General features: G+C 39.3%; 2 protein-coding genes across 6 annotated transcripts; one reads left to right on the forward strand and one right to left on the reverse strand.

The window, feature by feature from the left end:
• Positions 1–450: 450 nt before the first annotated feature.
• ptges3a (prostaglandin E synthase 3a (cytosolic)) lies at positions 451–4,242 on the reverse strand. The gene is made up of 8 exons (XM_067592124.1): positions 4,089–4,242; positions 3,088–3,201; positions 2,834–2,903; positions 2,646–2,744; positions 2,214–2,303; positions 2,064–2,120; positions 1,881–1,908; positions 451–1,398 (listed from the first exon to the last, which is right to left on the reverse strand). Coding segments are annotated over exons 1-8 (480 nt in total). The 5' UTR covers positions 4,091–4,242; the 3' UTR covers positions 451–1,378.
• Positions 4,243–4,249: 7 nt separating this feature from the next.
• On the forward strand, positions 4,250–16,498 carry dtx3 (deltex E3 ubiquitin ligase 3). Of its 5 annotated transcripts, none has more exons than XM_067592120.1 (5): positions 11,190–11,453; positions 11,671–11,711; positions 12,177–12,979; positions 14,081–14,298; positions 14,532–16,498. In XM_067592120.1, the coding sequence occupies exons 2-5, from the start codon at positions 11,699–11,701 to the stop codon at positions 14,605–14,607; spliced, it is 1,110 nt and encodes a 369-aa protein (XP_067448221.1). In that variant the 5' UTR covers positions 11,190–11,453; positions 11,671–11,698; the 3' UTR covers positions 14,608–16,498. The 5 variants fall into 5 exon arrangements, with proteins under 5 accessions (XP_067448222.1, XP_067448224.1, XP_067448221.1 ...); XM_067592118.1 differs by having other exon boundaries at positions 11,190–11,448; XM_067592121.1 differs by lacking the exons at positions 11,190–11,453; positions 11,671–11,711 and adding an exon at positions 4,250–4,359.
• Positions 16,499–16,525: the final 27 nt, after the last annotated feature.

The following is a 16,525-nucleotide window of genomic DNA, read 5'->3' on the forward strand; positions in this document are numbered from 1 at the left end:
CACAATTTGAAGTGTTGTGGAAGAGCTTCATATAAAAATGAAACTGTCACTCCACCGCAGCTCAGCAGGGAAACACTGTGTGGGGAAACACATTGGGACTATTACTCTAAAAACATTAAGTTGTGCAACTCAACATGGCAGAAGTCCCATATTAGCTTCAGCTAAACTTTAGAAAACATTTTTGTTAGTTTTGTCACACAAATCTCAATTTAAAATTATTACAAACCGATAATCGTCTCGGTGTACAGTACACATGAGCATGTCGGTGTTGTTTTATGACAGACTTGAAAAATGTTAAACTATCTTTTAAATATTGCCACTGAGACCACATTCCCACACTAATAGAGAATAATCATCTCATTCTCAGTTTATTTTATAGTTAATCGTTGTTGATGAGTTAAACTCCTTTGGAACTTGGAAAAAGTGATGCTTCAATACTAAATTCTCATATTCAACAGCCTGAAACAAGTTTATTAGAAATGTATACCCAAACTCCCACAGCATAGGACAAACACAAAAGTGCTCAACACATGTTGAGTGAAACACACAAGCCTCCAAAGCATAGTTCTAGTGTTTCTGATGAACAAACATGTATAACCTGTGCTGTGTTTTTACTATTTGGGAAACTCTTGGCTGGGTACATTGGATTTCTGCCCTCACCTCAGGATGCATATGGAAGAAAATTAAGTATTTTTTGTACCTGCTACAATGTGCAATGTTTTGTACACTGGCATAGAGCAAAGGTTTGACTATGTGCAAAGACTGTATCACTCTACTACCATAATCTCAACACAAGCTGTAAGTTGCACAAGCATATCTGTTTATTTTAAATGCTGAAATATGTTTTAAAAAGAATGAAATTATTGTTAAATATTTGCAGATGTTGGCATACATTGGAAAACCCATTTCAAGCGGAACTTTTTAAATTAACACAACAAAATAAGTGCAATTTACAATACAAACATTAAAAGGGAAAAACCTGTCATTAAAAAAAATCATTTTTGGAAAATAGGCATTTTTAGTTGTTTTTCTTCGTTAGAAATCACAATGTTCTATACATAACCTGACATTGCAAAAAAAAAGAGAAGGTGTAAGACATCAGCACATCCCACAGTCATTTAAGTCAATGAACAATAACATTTCATTTTGAACAGAATTGTCCATGCAGAACAGAACAGCAAAGCACAGCACTGTATGTCGCTATGGATCTCTGTGCATGTCTGTATCCAACAGTCACTCCCTTGAGGGGTTTCGCTTTGGAAACTGTTTCGAGAGATGAGGTTTCCTCTCCAACGTGGCTGCCAACTCATGTCCGATCTCTCTCTTCAACAGACTTATAACTCGCTTTGTTTACTACTGAGGTGGCATCCATATTCATCTACTCAAGGTCGGGCATTTCTGGAAGAGAGAGAGAAGGGAAAAAAAGAACAATTAACCAAATTGTTCACAATAAAACATTCAAAGCTATTTGATAATCAGAAATAAAAAAAATTATAACTGATACTGCTACAATGTTAGGTACCACAGGCTTTTTGGACAGAGTGCAGCTACGACCAACTAGTACTGAAAATACCGATTTGTGTTAAGACAACAGTTAACTATCTCTTACTTAATGTTTTATCATAGCCATTTATGATAGAATAAAATCAATTCTCCTTCAAGGACTGTAACAACAATCAAGCCCTTTCTAACATAATATAATAATAACATACATAGGACAATATCATCTTTATAGCTTACTTAACGGACCCTAAAATAGACCATATTTGTATTCACTTGGCACCGCCTAGCATTATGCCTGTCTTCTGTAACATCACCTCGTCAGAACTAGTGACTACCGGTCACAAATTACATGACAGCTCTTTTAGAAAAGTACTTACTTTCATCATCGCTGTCTGCAGAATCATGCTGCAAAGCAAAACAAAAAACATTTAAAATCCTTCATATATGCTTTACCTGATAAATTTCACTTGATTATAATTTCTCCAAACAGAAAAAAACTCATCTCTGTAATAAAGATATGAACCACATAAAAAAGTACACTGTGTATTAAAAAAACATACCTCATCTTCTGCACCATCTAAATCAGGTAGATCATCCCCTCCCATGCTGTTCATCATCTGGAGGCATTAACAAGAGACAACAATCAACATGGCGGCACTACATCTGGACATACCCTCGCTTCAGGAACTGTGCATTCTTAATATTCTTACCTCTGAGAATTTGTCAAAACTTGACAAGTCCTCATCTGAGTCATCTTCCCAGTCTTTCCAGTTATTGAAATCCACACTCAGCCAGTTGCACTAAGGGAAGATAGATTCAAGCTGTTAAGTAAGGCAATATTTAACATGCAATCAGTTTATTCCAGCTGTTTTTACAATGTTCATATTTACTTAGCTGTTTAGTTAGGTGGCGTACTAATCATCACCATTCCTAGAACTAAGAAGTTTCATGTTTTTAAATCATACTGTCAGATGTGAGTTTTATTAACATGTGGTTTAAATAAATAAGAAAACAGCTGACCAAGATGTATGTTCAGATTCATGGAAATAAAAGAGAAATGTCTGGTTTGCAAGTACAACAAGCCAATACCAGAACTGCAATGTTCTGCAGATTGACACATTATTTTTAAATGAATGAGTTACCTTTGTCTTGTCTTTGGTGAGTCTTGGCCATGATTTCCCAGCCTCTGCTTTTCGTAAACAACACAACACAGACCTGTCTGTGCGTCTGTGTTTGGATTCCTGCATGAAACAAAGAGGGTTTGATGAAGGCTTCAAATTAATTTAACAGATGGTGGAACTGAAACTATGTCCGCAAGTGACAAACTTACTTTAGGGTCAATTTCCCCAAAAAGTTCCACTGTATTCTGGTTTTTGATATTATCTGCTCCACTGATACAGCTGTAAGGTGAAAAGAGGTCATATTATTCCATCTGCAACCATAAACGTTAAATGTAAACCAAAAAGTTTTGTGTTTTCAACATTCTGTTCATTCACAGGATCTGGACCCTGTTTCCAAAAAGCATCATCAGGCTCATCTAAAAATTGTAAAATTACCATTTAATGTGCAATGAATACAACTTACCTGAAATCAAATTTGGACTTGTCAAAATTTACGTGCACATCTTTACTGTCCTCCACGCAGAACTCTATAAAAACGGAGTCCCGTCTGTCATACCACTTAGCTGCTGCAGGCTGCCTAATGACAAAGAGAGAAGAGGGAATATGTGATATTAGGATAATCCAACATCATCCATGCTTCATTCTGGTAGTTATTCAAGAACTAACACTGCCCTACTTGTTGGCATTAGTTGGGCCTATCATTTTCACAGCCACTAGTGGCCAACGAGGATACAGCACACGAGGTCACGTTTGAATCATGTTGAGGAAAGCTTCACTCATTCATTCCAGATTAGGATGAAAACCTCTGAAACATTCATCACCTCTTCACCCCAAAGCAATAACTGTTGTCTTAGCTAAGCGTGAGAATAAACCCTTTAATCAAACCGGTGCACCTGCTAACGTTACACTGCAGATTGAACACATTTCACTAGGAAACAATTATATGATCACATTGTGAGACTGAGTCAGGTAATGCTAGGAAGCTGTATAGTCATTTTAATGTAAAACACAGTGAGGGTAAAAAAATACTCAAATGGGATAAAAGCAGCTTGTGCTACAAGTATCGCTGACAAGTGTGTAAGTTGGCGTTAGCCTACGTTAGCTAAAGTGAAATCTAAGCTAATCATGACACCATGCTTTTTCAGTGCTAACATTACCCTTGCCTTATTGGGTTGACATTAGCCTGCTAGCTAACGATATCTGAGCTGATGCAAGGCGCGTAAACAAGACTAGCAAAGAGTTTATCAGTTTAAAGGACATGCTGGTGCCAAATTATATAAGACTTAAGGAAAGTTGTCTGCCGGTGGATTTAACGATGTGCTGTGCCTTTTAGTCTTGTCATGCATGTAAATATGAACGCACCGCTGCGGCTAACTCGTGTGCTAAGCTAATGTTAGCTGGCTGAACCGCAATACACCACTCCACCGACACTGTCAACGACTACGTAATAAACTCAAAACTTACATCTTCACAGTTTTAGCAATCTAATCCCACGTCGGCTCGAGGCACAGATAATAGTTTAATGTTGCCTACGTTAGCTGTAGTGTGCCTGGCAAAAAAAGATCACTGAGACATAAACAGTTAACGTTTGCAACAGATGCCCCTGATGTCTCTCCAAACATCGCGTGCTTTCCTCTCGTGACGCACCGTGTCACCTCACCCGCCTGTTCCAAGGCAGCGCGAGAGCTCCACCACGAGCCTAATGTGAATCATACAAGAGCTATGGAGGAAGGAGGTAATTAATTAACGTTCTTATTATTAGTATTATTGTTTTTTAGCGGCGGTTGGCATCCAAAATGTTGCATTACCGCCATCTACTGGATTTAAACTTAAATCTCCACTGAAATAATATCTATATATAATGATTTCTTTTTACTACAACAGTGCAGTTAATTGCCAAAAAGGCCAAAAAACTTCACATGATCCTTACAAAAGCAAAACTCAGCATGCTTAGATTCTTGTCTCGCATCATAACATTCCTTACCTACTTCCTCATGCTTATGTCTCTTCTTAGATCTGACCCTGATTATTTCTTCCCTTTGCAAAGAAGACAGTGGATCTTTGTCACAGTCTACGTCACAATCATTCTCCCCACATTTATCACATGTGGCTATCTCACTCCTACATACAAGCAAACTATGACCAAACTTCCAGCAATTCTTACAGTGCAAAGGTTTGGGCACATACAACCTTACTAGTTAGGACACATGGTCCAAGAACACTCTATCAGACAAATACTCCAAATCAAAGTGAAGCATAATAGATTTAGTTTCATACTTTTCATTAATTACTTTGTCAGACCTCTTCATTCTATAGCTTTCTGTCACCCCTTAACACTCTTTAGATCTCCTTGTATCCACTCTGCATGAGACTCCATCAACGTTACCTTTTATTGGAGCTTTCTTGCTAAGTGGAAAACATGCCACTGGGTACATATCCATCCTAGCACCCAACACTAAGATTTTCAAGGCTTTTTCCATCTGTGTCTTTGACATATGTTCAAAGACTATCAATCGTTTTATGTCGATCAGTTTAACTTCACCCACTTCATCCTTAATCCATCTTGCCACAGTGTGCTTTTCTGACAAAGCTCTACATCCAGCACCTTCTTTCAAACCCTGAATCTTCATTCAAACCACGTAGGTTTCTTTTTCATGTTCACTCTCACTATGACTCGATGAATCAACTTTCTTTTTCTTTCCCTTCTCTGAGGATCTCTCACTTCTAAATTCAAAATTCTCAACTTCCATTTCCCTTGTTCACTCTCCATTTTCATCTGCCAACCCTGCGGTCGCCATCTTCCCCTCCTCTCTCAAATGAGGACCTCATTTAAGACCTCCTTAATTAACGTTTGATACGCCTGATGATGAAGAAAGTGACTACCTGTTGACAATATCAGTCCTCCACCTTCAGTAAAAGTTGCAATAAAAATATGTAAAAACATTACTTAAGCTAAGTAAAAGTAAGTGTTAGCAAAAATGTACTTAAATGATCAAAAGTAAATTATTCAATACAGAAAAATGCCCCTAGTTACATTACATTATTAGGTTATAATTGTATTATAACATTTGGTCGAGGTGGAGCTAGTTTATTAACTATTTGGCTACTTTTGAGTAGTTTAATCTATAGAATGCATCACATGTTTTGTAAGTAAAACCTTAAGTTGTAAAGTAGGACTAGCTGTCAATTAATGTAGGCTAATGGTGTAAAAAAGGTGTACTTTCCAGTACTGTGTGTCACAAGTGTGCAAACTTGGAATAAAAAAAATAGCAGAGTTGAATCAACATCTTTATGACACACTAGAAAATAAGCTTCAACAAGGCAGCATATTAATGCGTAATAAGTGTCTTTCCTTTGCACATGCAGTCAGAGGTGCACTTGTTACAACCGCACAGGTAGCAGCAGCCTTTCTTGCAGGTGAAGCAGGAGCAGTTTGTGCATGTGCAGGATCCTTCAAAGCTGCAGATTCCAGTTTTGGAGCAATGGTCGATTTTTTAGTCAGTGTCTCCTCATCTTCAAAATATGAAGCTGATATTTTCCTGTCAGTGTTGAGTATATAAGCTTTACAAGTGGGTAATGACGAGTGCTCCATTTATTGTTGGTGTATAGTTCTTTTTAACCTATTGCCTTCATCAATATCTCAGAGTCTAGAGAAGGACCAGTGAGGAAAAAAGGACTATAAAGGGAGCATGAATAGATGACTCCCTTGTGAGACAGTTTTTACAGCATAAATAAGAATAAGAACATAAATAAGTTCCACTTGTTCCATAGTCCCTTTTATGGACTGAGTGTCAGGAGGTTAACAATCAAAAAAAAGAAAAGAGAAAAAAGAAAATGTATTTTGATAGTATCATGGGTGCAGCAGAAGACTGAGGGTATTTCTGCATTTGGAGATGTTGAAAAAGATGCAGGACTCTGGCTTATGGTTATTTTCTCAATAGAGATGAGCACAGATGCAGTGTTGGAAGCCAATGCATCTCCCTTCACAGTTTTGCTTCTCAGCCAGCATATTAACAGATTACTCTTTAGCATTGCCATCAGCCACAATATCAAAGTGAAGTTTAGCTTCATCAGTTTAGGACCTTATAGGAATGGAGGCTGCCAGATGCACCTGCTGCCATGTTGTTTGACTTGTAGTGCTTTTCTTTATCAGGCAAAGCACTCAAGCAGCAGAAAATGACATGGAAACTGACAGATGATTTAAAGTCACAGGGGTAGGCTCTAGCTGATGTCACTTTGGGAGCAGCTTCAATCAGTTGGATTGGACAAGTGAATAGAAAGGATGCGAGGCTATGAAGCAGTATCACCAGTGTAAGGCTTGGCAGCTTCCCATAGAGGTAGTGGAATAATAGCCGAGGCAGGGAAAAAGAGAGTGAAGCATCATCAGATGAGTGCTGTTCACTGTGAATTGAGCCACAGATGACACAGATGATAGTTTGGATAGAATAACAATGGCAGGCAGCTTCTGAATGTGTGGGAGACAACTGGTGATGTCAGAGATGAAGGGATGAAAATATCTGGAAGTGTTGGTGCAGTGTTGGGTTGAGTAGATGTGTAGAGGTTGCTTTTGACACATAATCTGCCTTTCCAACTTTGACCATCTTGTGCCTGACATTTGCCTTTCTAAGACCAGAAGGGGGGCCAAAATAGTGGCAGGCCTGACAGGGGATAGTGAAAGGGAGGGGAAGACACTTTGGAAATGAGGGGCTGGAGTTAGATGACAGACTGGAGTTTTGTTGGCCACAAAAAGGGCTTTAGTTAGAGCATACAGCTCAGTCCTAATTTTAGCCATTTTTTAGGAGGTGGGGATATGAAATTTCAGCTATGGGTATCTTTAAATAAAACCAGAACTAGCAGCATCAGTCTTTAAACTTAATCTATCGCCAACATTTGAACTTGTTATCTGCAAAATTATAATGCTACATTTCTTCAGATAGATGTGCAGTATGCAATTGTCGTCGAAAGATTCCTCCTTACAGCCACAAAAGACAGTACATTTATAATGAAGTAGGCTCATGAATTAGTCATAATTAAAGGGGAAAAAGACATTAGTGTAATCTGAATTACCTCCAGAAGCTTTTCTGCCGCTGCAAAGTGATTTGCCAAAGAGAATTAACAATAGCTCGCTGTGCTGCTTTTTTTTTTTTTTTACTACTAGACTCTCTGGCAGATATGTAATTTGGATGCATTATTGTGATATTAAAACCTAATTTCCTTCTTCAGTGTGGTCCATCTGACAGAATTTTGCCTACTGGCCTGATTGTAATGATGCCATTTATAAATGTAGAGTTTTTCAAGCAAACTGCTGAAGCCATGGTTGTAATATGGAAACATTTTGTGTAGCTTCAGCTGTGGATGCTGACAGAGTTGATTAGGGTGATTCCTAAAACTTTCTATTCGTGTTTCCAAAGCTCAGGTTTAATTTATGAAATCGTTCCTTTAAATAGCATTAAGATCAGACCATGATGATGTCAGCATGACACAGAATCCTGGAGCTGCACCATATATGTTGAATCACACGACAACTGCATGTAGCCACAGGAGCTTTACTGAGATATGACTACATTTTCTAAATCACAGCTGGATGTCTTACGTTCATGTAAAAGTCATTACTGCAACAGAAAAAAATCAGTGAGCCCACAGAATCAGTCACTAATTCAGTTCCCATGGGCTGACTCCAAGAAGTGTCATATTATAATAGCACACTGTATTGTAGAGCTCCACTAGTTCATCCACTGATGCAGAAGCTGAGTAGGTGATGTGCTGGAGGTCCATAGTTACGATGGCTGGGTCAGTGCTCGTTGATATCCGGATGCTTTCATCTCTTCTTAGTAGTTGTAGTTGTCTGTGTTTGAAGATATCGTCTTCTAACATCCATGCAACAGCACAAAGTAAAATATGTTTTTCTGTACGGCAACAATGAAAGAGTTGATGAGAAGTGTTGAATGTGTAGCGCTGTCAGAAAGGTGAAAGATATAATAACCCCAAATTAACTCTGATAACAATGAATTGCAAACCGTCGTGTGGATACTAATATGTGTGCACTGTTAACAAACTGAGACTGGATCCTACCTTGTTTAACTATGATGTGCATTTAGATAAAAAAAACATTTGATTGACTTACACAACATAAATGATACATGGTTTTAATCTGCTGCTTTCACAGTCGTCATATATAAAGTTTATACCTCGATGAGTAAGATCACCAGATATTAAATAAGGAAGTTTAAATAAAGAAGGAAGTAGCTGAAATCAGAATAGCTAAATAAATATCAAATTGTATTAAATTGAAATAAACAGTATAATCACAGTATGAAATGTTTTTTGGGAAGTGATGTGGAATATATTGCATGATGTTGCCGGCTTAAGATCCTCGAGCAGGGTGATCCAAAGTCTATAGTTGGACCTGACAGCCAGGTCCAACTGTCACATCAGCAAATCCTAAATCTAACCAAAAACCAGAATAGACAGGGAAACAGATTACTGTATCAGCATGATTTCACTGAAAGCCTCTCTGGTGCATTTTTTGCTCTAGCTGCAGACGAGAGAAGGATTCTCAACTTCTCTGACACTCTTCTGACAGCAATGTTTTTTTTTAACAGGAAAAGGAAAGACTCATCAACCCTTTTCACTTTTGTCTATCAAAACTTGAAACAAGAATCACTAGAAATCACAGATTTCTGCAGGTTTAATAAGATTACAGAGGTTGTTATGAATCAGGTTTAAGAGGTTTGGATGAAATCTAAGAAATTCTTTATTATCAGTACATCGCAGGTGTTGAAGGTGTTAAGACACTATCATCATGTCAGTTATCTGAAGATATGTTGAATGTTGATCAATTTCCAGAAATTCTTGCATTAGTTTTAGATAGAAAAAATGTCTCCTGTCATATGGAGGTGTCTTTGAGTCAGCAGCTATCTCATGTTTGAGGTTTATGATCCTGCATTAACTGAAAAGCAGCAGGACGAAGACTATTGCTGTAATGGATGTAGGGGCTCATATCCTGCTTCAGTTTCATTAATAAACAGAGAGCTAATGAGGTTTTCTGATTGTTGGTCAATCACCCAACTTTAGTTAAGTACGAGTATAGAGGTGCAATGATCAGTGGATTAATTGATTGGTAGATCAACAGAAAATTAATTGGCAACAATTTTGATAATCGAATAATTTAGTCATTTTTTACGCAAAAATATCAAATAGTCAGTTGTTGCAGCATCTCAAATGTGAGAATTTGAAACTTTTCTGTGTCATACATGATAGTGAGCTGAATATCTTTGGATTTTGGACTGCAACTAATTATTTCTTAAATTATTTTCATTATCTATTAATTTGCCAATTATTTTTCTCTATGAATCGTTTTGTCTATAAAAATAGAGAATAATAGAGAAGTAGATGATAATACCTGTTATAATTTCTTAAAGCTCAAGATGATGTCTTCAAATCTCTTGTGCTGTCCGATCAAGATATTCAGTTTTCTATCACATACAACAAAGAAAAGCTTCAAACTCTTATTTGAGAAGCCGCAACTGTTGAATATTTGCCATTTTTGCTTTAAAAAACTAAACTGAAATGTTTATTTGATTATCAAAATAGTTCCCGATTCATTTTCTGACGATCAACTAATCGATTAAATTGACTAATCGATATAGCTCTATTGTTGATGTGACAAAACGAGACATTTGAAGACGTCACCTCGACCTTTTTGATTATGACGGGCACTGTTCTCTATCTTATGACATTTTATGGACAAAATGATTAATTGATTAGTTGAGAAAATAATCGGCAGATTAATTGATAATGAAAATAATTGTTTGTTGCAGACTTAATAGAGCAATGTACAATAACACTAGATAGCTAGAGAGAGAGATACAGATATGAGGGAGGTATACTAGAGATAAATAGGACATAGTTATACTAATATATAATATTTATTATGATTATATAATTTCAGCTCTATCCTGCCAACATTTTTTAATACTGTGGTACTGAATTTAAAAAAAATCACATAAAAAGCTGTAATTATACCCAAACAATGTATTCTGTCAAAATGTATCAACAGATATATTATTTCTGTCAATAAGTGAGAGCATCCTGACAGACAGCTTAATTTGCATCATAATTGAATGAGTGGGTATTCCCTCAGTGTCGTGTAGGCTGAGCTCACTGTGTGTGGGTTGCATTTTTTTTTTTTTTTTTTTTTTAATCATTAAAGCTGCTCTGCACGACATAAGTATGATTCACAGCAAGAAGCACAAACCACCATTTGTCGGCCAATCATGTCAGCTCAGTGACGAACTTCCTGGTCACATTTTCTCGTAGCTCCCAGTGGTCTGTCCCCCTTATTGATGGAGATGTTTGGTCCCCGTGGAGCCAACAAGGAGGAGGACATGGCCTGAAAGCGGAGACACGGACTCAAAATGAGCAGAAAAAGCACATTATCTGCCTTAGAAAGCTGTCACATAGCGAGCGTGGCCGGAGCCAGATAAGAAGAGTGACTACAAGTGCTATTTTTACTCTGTTAACGCCTAGCCCAAGGACGTACTAGGAAGACAAACACAGGCGAGACTAAGGGGGGTTGGGGGGGGGGACAAAGTGCAGGGTTTTTGGATGGCGTTTGCAATGGGCTGGGGAAGGGCTGTCGAAAACCTGAAGTGATATGAGCCCAGATAACGTTTTGGATACCATGTCTTGACTACAAAAGACGAATTATCCGCGGATAAAGTGCACCAGCACGCCAGAAATAAAGGCCTCCTCCGATGGAGCGCTGTGCTCTTTAATCCAGCCAGAAACCTCCCTGACTGGCAGCGACGAGCTACGGCAAAGGGTGAGGTACTGAAGTAATAACGAGAGGAGGAAAAAACCTCAAACACTTAGCTAAATGTTGACGGTAGATATATCTAAGCTATTGTTGCGAAATCGCTGAATTTCCTCGTTGCTGCTGCTGCTGCTGCTGCTGCTATTGCTGCTACTGCTGCGGAGAATGGTTTATCGCCGAGTAGCTGTGATAACGCTTCAGTTGTTCTTCCTCTCTTTTTCTGTTCAACAGGAAGCTTTATTCGCAATTGAAGGGATTTATGGGATCACAAGGTAACATATCAACCGAAACAAGTGTCACTCTTGTGTTTGCATGTGGCTGTCAGTGAGCTTTCGTGCCCTCCGCGTATGACGGGCTTTAGTTTCCTTTGTTTACAGTCTGTGAACAGCTGAGACGTCCGCAGCCCGTTGTAGATTTCTCTTTGACATGCTGCAGCCACTACAAGTAGTCCATGTAGAGATATTAGATTTACTTTGTCATTCACAGATGCAAAAAGAAACAACAACTGAAATAGATGTGTTAGACTGACTATGAAGTATAGAAATAAAGCAACCACAGCCAGCAGGCGGGTGTTAAAGCAGAAGATAGCATCATTCCTCAAATGCATTTGAAAATCACGATAAGTGCAAGTGCAGATAAGGGGACAACTTCTACAACAAGTGCAAATAGTGTTTGTTTTGATGTTTTTGTTGACACTCTGTAAGGTGCTGATGACTTTTCTGTGCTTTTCTGTGCAGTTTCCTCTGATGAGATGAGTGTGCGTGCTGGCCAGGGCAGTGATGAGGTGCTGGTTTCACAGGCGGTGTGGGATTACCTGGCTGCAGCTGGGAGGCCCTGGCTCATTGACTTCCAGCACAAGCAGGGGATGAGTGCTGGTATCATTAGGCGAGGAGAGAGGGGAGGGTGCTGCGCCGTGAGGCTGCAGCCGGTGGAAGGCTCCAGGAACGCTGGAGCTGGCGTGATGGATGGACCCATCTCCAGCGAGACACGAAAAGCCTTCATTGACTTATGCCGTTGTGCCCGCAAAGAAATGAGCAAACAGGAGGGGGGACCCAAGAGGAAGAGGGCTCTGCTGCCCTGTGTCGGAGTCCTGGAGCCGAACGGAGAAGGGAACCTGCTTCAGCCGCCACCTCCCCAGCCGCGGCGCTCCCAGAGACAGCAGCAGAGGTTCAGGAAGCCTGCTGATGAGGAGGCCTGCGCCGTGCTCCACGAGGCAGCCCAGAGAAAGGACATGGACTCCAGCATGGCTTCCCACAGCGAGGCAGAGGACAATAATACTTGTTCAATCTGCATGGGGGACATAGTGGAGAAGACTACCCTTGAGAGGTGCGGCCACTCGTTTTGTCGCTCTTGCCTGGATCAAGCCTTTAAGGTGAAGAAAGCGTGTCCTGTGTGTCGGTTGGTTTACGGCCAGTTGATTGGGAACCAGCCTGCCAATGGTAATATGATCGTAGAGAGAGATCCTGATCTGGAGCTTCCTGGGCATGAAGGCTATGGATGTATCTGCATCATCTACAGCTTCCCTCCTGGCCTACAGGCGGTGAGTAGACCGAGAGCACGAGTCACACAGTGTTGCTGGAATAACTTGAAATTTTGATAATCATCTGTGGGTGTAATGAACTCAACTCTCAGCTTTTAATAAACAATACGGATCATTAAACATTGTCAAATACACTTTTTAATAATCTTTACCTACCTTTGTCTTACATCGAACTGCAAATATCCAGTTTTAGAAGGTAATACATACAACTAAAAGTAGATTCTTCAGTCTAAATGTAAACAAAAGCATCACAATCTAGGATATAAACCTGCTGTGATTCAAATTAATTGGCAGGTCTTTTAATGCAGGAAGGAACACTAAACAGCATCTAAAATAGTTGTTTTCATATGCTGGTTAAGGCATGTTTGTATCAGTAATATTTGTATCACAGCAGTGAAACAGGCTTGTATGTTCAATTGTGGTCAGTTTTTCATCACTACAACAAACTCCTCACTTATTTGGTGACTCTAGCTCACATTTCTAAGGTAAAGATTAAGGAATGGAAGCAAAGTGTTGTCCCAAAGCTGCTTTAGTGGAACTTATACCTTTTAAAGGGGCTCACCAGTGCTTTAATAATTTCACCCTCCATGACTTTTTGTCCCTTTTTTATGGGTCAAATGTGGATCAAACATTCCTTTTAACAAAATCAATAGTATCTCATCGTTAGGCAGAGCCTGTTAAATGCCAGTGTCTTTTTAAAATTCATGCTCCCAGTTTGTACCGCAGCTTTCTATTTATAAAAGTGTATTCTCCAAGCCTAAATTTAGATAAACTTTCCTGACATCAGTGGGATTTTTGCTTCTGAAACCTGGGAAATCTCCCTTCACAGAAGGCAAACAGTTTTTACAGGCTGAGTCATACTTTCCCTGACAAGTTAACTGACCTTTATGTGTAAAATCAGTGGAGTTTCCCAGGAAAGAGACAGCTTTATGCCAGAAGAATGCTCATTGTCTGCCAGAAGTACCGTACATGTTCTTGATCTAACAACAGCAGTGATTGTAGTATTAAAGTGTTACATACCTCAATAAACAGACACAATTTTTTTAGGTTTTAAAGCTATTTATGTAACTGATCCTGTTTTAACTCCTTTGATGCCAACAGCCAGAACACCCAAACCCGGGTGTTCGGTACCCGGGAACAGACCGCGTGGCCTACCTCCCTGACAGCCCTGAGGGGAACCGTGTGCTGGGCCTGCTGCGCCGGGCCTTTGAACAGCGCCTTATCTTCACCGTCGGTACCTCCATGACTACGGGCATGCAAAATGTCATCACCTGGAATGACATTCACCACAAGACCTCAATATGGGGCGGGCCCCGCTGGTATGTATGGGCTTTTGGCTTCAAGTGAATGTCACAAAGATTGGATCTGGTAATAGTCTCAAAAACTTCCCTAAGAGGTGTGGTCGTCTGAGGACAGGGCTCAGTGAGGACTGACAGATGTAATTCGAATTTCTGACAAGGAAATGCTTTCAGCTGATGTCCTTGGCTAGATGGCACTATTGCTGCCTGAGCTCATACAGATGCAGTGATGGCTTTTTTATTTCTCCTGACAGTTTTGGCTACCCAGACCCCACTTACCTGGTGCGAGTGACGGAGGAGCTCAGAGAGAAAGGCATCACGGCGGACTGACAGAATGAAAATGACAGACTCTTCCAGGACTTTCCGAGTGTCCTTGTGGTGGACATGACTCAGCTCCAGGTTGGTCTCTGAGACTTCCCGTCCCCTAAAGGATGGCAGAAGACAAGGCCCTCAGCAGACAGGCGTCTAATGCTGCAGCAGAGCCCACATCACTCCACCGGTTGTTCCTCTGTTTGTTCATTTTTCCTCCAAAGTTCAGCTTAACCTAGTTCTACATGTGGAAGAAAATACTTTGAGTGCAGTGCATTCTTGTATTACACAATCCTCTACCTGTCACTGTTGGCAATAGGACCGATATCTGATGCACTTATTCAAGAGCATTGTGGCGTGTTGGAATTACCGGTACTTATATATTATTTAGAAAATCTAAGTTTAATGTTCTAAAGACAGTTTATGTTATATTAATGTTGATTTCTACTCTGGGGATCACTTTATTTCTTACAAGCACACATTGTTGGTTTTATCTCCCCGGAAATGTTTGCTGAGCAAGTCTCTTATTTGATTGTTACTAATTACCTGTCATAAGGATAGTACTTGGATTATATGGCAGACTAGCATTGCTTCAATAGAAAGAATTCATTTTCTGAAGTTATTGCAATCTAAAGCACTCACAGGCACTTTGGTGATGGAGTCCGTTTTTCAGTGAAGTACGAGTAATGCTTTTTTTCTTCCTCTGTGTTGGAAAGTGCTCGGGGCAAACAGGTTCCTGCAGCCATCAGCTGTTAGCTCGGTGGCCACAAGTTTTGATGTCAATTGTTTGGAACTCTTCATTTGTGTGTGATCTTCATTTTTACTTAAATTAGGGAGAATGTTAAACGATGTCTCATTGCAGCACTTTTTATTATACACATTAGGACCTCCTCCTGGGTTTTTTGTTTTTTTTTGCTATCGGTCACTCCTGTTATTTCAAGATGTCTCCCAGGTGTTGAGCCCATTACCTCAGTTGTTAGTAATGTGCTCATCTAATTACCAGATTTATGACGATGTCAAATATAAAGGGCATATAGACCACTCAAACCAAATCAAAGGCACAAAAGCTCTTTAAATATCTATGCCTCTGTCCCTGTCAAACTGGGAGATTTGCCTGCTAATCTTCTCATTTAAAATGAGGTAACTGTTGTAAATTTGTTTATCTAAATAGATAATCTATGATACACAGTGAAAAAAATTACTAAAGAAAATGTTGTGGGATCAATTGATGTGATTTGGGGTGGGTGGGGTATGGATCTCATTTTGTTGTGCCTTTCTGATATTCACTTTTGATAAAAAAAAATAAAAAAAAAACAAGCATGATGATACTAATGAATGGTAAGCAGTTCGGGCATATTTCGGTGTCATTTGATAGGTAAATAGCATTATGTTCATAGCTATACTATCAGGCTTTAAGTACAAATATTACACAGTTCATGAAAATATGTATACTAATGTGTATTAAATTAGCTTCACCTTCATAAACATTCATGCAGTCCAAATGCTGAAAAAAAAACCCTTTGAATTGATAAAGCTGTATGTGTGAAAGTGCTTTGCTAAGTGCAGTAACCTGCTTGGCTAGTGGTAAATTTGTCATTAATTTGACTGGTCAGATCCATACATCAAGTACCCTTTAATTATGTTTTCATCCCCCTTTGTATTTTAGTTTAAGGGACCAACTGAAATATTTTTGGGACACAGGATTGTCAGTTTACTCAAGCTACTGTGCAAACATTTCTATGCATTACACGACCGAGAAGGATCCAGGAGAACGGAGAGATTACACATATTACAAGTTGATTGTTGAGGAAAAGATGGAGTTTTGCTTTTCTAATTGTGTTGATTGGTACTTTGTTGATATTCAGAATAATGTGCTTTACATTTTAATACTTGAATAAAAAGTTATGTTTGGGTTTGTGTTGGATATTCAATGTCGGCC

This window comes from Thunnus thynnus, chromosome 6 (assembly GCF_963924715.1).
Source record: "Thunnus thynnus chromosome 6, fThuThy2.1, whole genome shotgun sequence".
Taxonomy (NCBI): Eukaryota; Metazoa; Chordata; class Actinopteri; order Scombriformes; family Scombridae; genus Thunnus; species Thunnus thynnus.